We start from the raw sequence: 4,331 nt of genomic DNA on the forward strand, positions 1-4,331 counted from the left end.
CGCCACGAGCCAAGCTCCTTAAGCCGAGCACAGGTTACGTTAAAACTTTTAGTCTGTTACAAATGGTAAGGTTTTGAAAATATCAAAACCTTGATATTTTCAGGCTTGATATTTATTTTGCGATTATTAATAAGCGCTCCCCTGAACGTGGTTCAGAGGTTCAGTGGATTAGTTCATTTTAAACTCCTACTCCACTAGTTATTTTGGTAATTGAACCAAGTCTCACATAATTGCGCAACACCTTGTTGAAACAATAATAATTGAGATTATTATTTTTGTTGGGTCATTAATTTGAAAACGTTTTGTTGATTTTTCTGTTGTTCTTTAATAAAGTTACGAACGTTTTGGTAAGGAGTCAGAGGAGAACGTGTTGGTCTCAGCCTCCTGGCGGCGTTCAGTTTGTCACCTAATGCCGAGATCGACTCAAAACCTTCCACGATCAACGTATTGCACCGCTGCTCTARCAAAGCACGAACAATTCAGAAACAATATGAAATGGGAAAAAAACAGCTATTTATTAACTGATTAAGTCRTGTTTTAGATTGTTCTTGAAAAACTAATCAGTCACTGCTGATAAGKGGGTGAACTCACAGCTGCACAGTGAACCCATTCATTTCCTACAGCAGACAGCCGCTCCTCTTGCAGGTACTGCGTACCCCCGCTAAATCTTTTAGGGGTACGCAGTACCCTGCCGTACCCCCTTACTTTCACCCCTGGCTGTAATTAAAACATATGRTGTCCAAGGTTTGTCCATGCTGTCTTAAAAGACAGAAGCGTGAACATGGTGCATTAAAACATTTTCTTACGTGGTTGTGTAGCACAACATTCAGTTTCTTTAAAACACTTCTGCTGACTCAACATAGAGGCAGAATTTTCTGGTAATATCCTCTCAACAATAACACTGCAGTTTACACTGACCACACGTGTAAGATTCACATCAACTCACTATTTTTTTTGTTTGTTTTAAAATCATAGTAAAAGTCTGTTTCACTGTGACTGCTCTTTTACTCAAAGATCATTATGTTGCTTCTGCTCCTAATTAAAATAACTGTTTCAAACARGAAGGTTAAAAAAATACTTTAGTTGCTGTTAAGTCATTGTTCTAAAAGAGACAATGGGTTTGGTAACTTAGAGTCTTACAAACCCAGAACTCAGAAATTGGCCAAAAACATTCGGACCATCTAACTAAGAATGGAAAAAGTGCTTCTGCTCTCACCTCTGGGAAGGAATTTTGTACTGAAGTTTGAAGATTTGATTCTGTAATTTACTTCCATGACCTGGTGGATCTGAATTGCATAACAACTGGATAGATTTCAACTGTTTGTAAATGTAAGTGTGTACTTTGAACCGGACAGAGCGAATCAGAATGAAAGGGGAACAGGAATTTAACAGAAACGGAATGGCTGAAGCAGGACAGCACTGAACCATCAGCAACAACAAAACAACACACAAATCTTTGGTGGGGATGTTGCCTGTAAGCTCTGRATGCGTSTCTCCAAAGCTATTTTGAAGCGACAGTGTGCATGGCAGAGCTTACTGGTTTTACTGGTGCTCATCACTGCAGCTGGTCTCCTGCAGGTGTAAAAATCAACAGCAGATTAACTAACAGAGCCGACCGCGGCTTCGCTAGCAGAGACTTTTCAACTGACAAGCATTCATGTTAAAGTTCCAGCGTTAGGGAAGATCGCCCCGCAGCTCTCCACAGCCCCGTGTCTGTGCGGGGGTTCCACCGCGCACACGTCNATTCTGGTAATATCCTCTCAACAATAACACTGCAGTTTACACTGACCACACGTGTAAGATTCACATCAACTCACTATTTTTTTTGTTTGTTTTAAAATCATAGTAAAAGTCTGTTTCACTGTGACTGCTCTTTTACTCAAAGATCATTATGTTGCTTCTGCTCCTAATTAAAATAACTGTTTCAAACAAGAAGGTTAAAAAAATACTTTAGTTGCTGTTAAGTCATTGTTCTAAAAGAGACAATGGGTTTGGTAACTTAGAGTCTTACAAACCCAGAACTCAGAAATTGGCCAAAAACATTCGGACCATCTAACTAAGAATGGAAAAAGTGCTTCTGCTCTCACCTCTGGGAAGGAATTTTGTACTGAAGTTTGAAGATTTGATTCTGTAATTTACTTCCATGACCTGGTGGATCTGAATTGCATAACAACTGGATAGATTTCAACTGTTTGTAAATGTAAGTGTGTACTTTGAACCGGACAGAGCGAATCAGAATGAAAGGGGAACAGGAATTTAACAGAAACGGAATGGCTGAAGCAGGACAGCACTGAACCATCAGCAACAACAAAACAACACACAAATCTTTGGTGGGGATGTTGCCTGTAAGCTCTGRATGCGTSTCTCCAAAGCTATTTTGAAGCGACAGTGTGCATGGCAGAGCTTACTGGTTTTACTGGTGCTCATCACTGCAGCTGGTCTCCTGCAGGTGTAAAAATCAACAGCAGATTAACTAACAGAGCCGACCGCGGCTTCGCTAGCAGAGACTTTTCAACTGACAAGCATTCATGTTAAAGTTCCAGCGTTAGGGAAGATCGCCCCGCAGCTCTCCACAGCCCCGTGTCTGTGCGGGGGTTCCACCGCGCACACGTCGCGGGGGTTTCAGCTCCGACACTCACCGAACTTTTGCGGCCACGGAAGAAATCGCGTCACTCCTCAGGTTCTTCCTTTTGGACACCGCAGTTCCCATCCTGAAGTGGAAACGACCCAGAGAAGAAAATGCAGAGCATTCCACAAACTGATCGGCGGCAGACAAAAGGAGAAACCACGAGATAACGGGAAGGTAAAAAAAATCCCCGGGCATCCAGTGAATCACGACTTTTACCTTCACATGTTTGAACTGAGTGCGCCTGTGGGGCCGCGGGGGGCGCAGACAGGGTCAGGCAGCTGCGGGTTTGGCGCACAGCGCAGCAGCTGGGGGTGAAGCTGTGAGGTGTGCCGCGCTTTGCTCTCCTCTCCTCTGATGCATCTGAAGCTTCCAGGAAGGAAGCGACACCATATAAAGAGAAGCCGCCTRCACGCACGCTGCGTGCCACGAGAAGGTGCGGGGTGGGCAGCTACTGCGGAGCAAACACGCAGCTTCATCCACTGGTGTGGATGCGATGCAGTGGCGGTTCATGCACGGATGGTTTCCCTGTTCTGCTATAAGTCCCCCTTTTGTTTTTACAAATAAATGACCCATCAAAAACAGACTTACTGTATATATATATATATATATATATATAACAAATGTAAAGACGTGCTTATATATATAACAAATGTAAAGACAACAATTACACCTCAGTTGTACAATAACAAAATAAAAACAATTCTGAGTCATATTTTAAAAAATCTTATATTTACACTTTTGCCCCAATCGATCCAAATGTTGCCCAACACATCCACATATCTGTGTATGAAAAAAAAAAAATGTGCCCGTTTCTTTTCACCTTCACAAATTMTTCAGTCTGGGAACAGATTCCATTTTACAAGTCACAAAATATAAAGTTGAACATTTTTGCTGCAGCCAGTCCAGAATATTTGGAGCCAAAAAAGTACAAAATACAAAAGATTAATATCTTCATCAAACCCATTTTGTAAAATCTTTGTTTCTTTATTTTCCTGCTCACACATCCTGAGAACAAAATTGTTGGCATCCCTCTATTTAAGTCTGAAAAATCAACAATGCTCACACTGTTTCATTAGTTTATTTTTTTTAAATAATTCTGTTGAACCTCAGTTCAAAAGCAACATTTGATTTTTAATGATTTACTTTATGTAAATTTTAACATTTTTATTTATTATTACTCTTGTTTGAAGCAACTACTGTGGGCTTATTAGTCATTAATAGACATTGTTGTCCACATGTGTGCATGCATATGTATTGCTCTTCATCAACCCAGAAATTTTCCTATAATGTTCTGGAGATCATAAAAATATCTCGATAAACGTAGCAGCTGAAGTTATTTTGCTTTCATTCGGGGTGACAATCTGTCATACTCTAAAAATGAATTGGCTAAACATATAGATAAGAGTTTTCATAATGTATTGGCTAAATGTATGTATTTAACCAATACATTAAAAAATGTTTCATGATTATTTGTTTCCAATAACACTAAAAATGCCAACTTTGAATTAAATTGTCATTATTTACAAAATCATGCAAAATTGGCATTTTTAATGGACTTTTAATGYAACTTTTAGAACAACTTTACATTAAAAGTGTCATTATTTACCGAATGACACTTCATGACAACTGTCATAAACATTTATAAAGACTTCTTTATGTTCATGACAGATGTTATGTCATGTTTATGACAGTGTCATGTCAG

At 39.7% G+C, this 4,331-nt stretch overlaps 1 protein-coding gene across 6 annotated transcripts in view; it reads right to left on the minus strand.

Moving 5' to 3' along the window:
- Nucleotides 1-3,109, minus strand: part of LOC103469569 (NMDA receptor synaptonuclear signaling and neuronal migration factor-like) — a 66,225-nt gene extending 63,116 nt beyond the window's left edge. For 3 of the 6 annotated variants that reach the window (XM_008417324.2, XM_008417327.2, XM_008417323.2), the window contains exon 1: nt 2,640-3,108. In XM_008417324.2, the coding sequence (XP_008415546.1) occupies nt 2,640-2,824 (185 nt within the window). In that variant the 5' untranslated portion in view covers nt 2,825-3,108. Of the gene's footprint in view, nt 1-2,639 lie in introns of all 6 variants that reach the window. The other 3 variants (XM_008417325.2, XM_008417322.2, XM_008417326.2) reach the window with 2 other exon arrangements.
- Between the last annotated feature and the right edge of the window lie 1,222 nt (nt 3,110-4,331).

The sequence above is a fragment of the Poecilia reticulata genome, linkage group LG9 (genome assembly GCF_000633615.1).
Source record: "Poecilia reticulata strain Guanapo linkage group LG9, Guppy_female_1.0+MT, whole genome shotgun sequence".
NCBI lineage: Eukaryota > Metazoa > Chordata > Actinopteri > Cyprinodontiformes > Poeciliidae > Poecilia > Poecilia reticulata.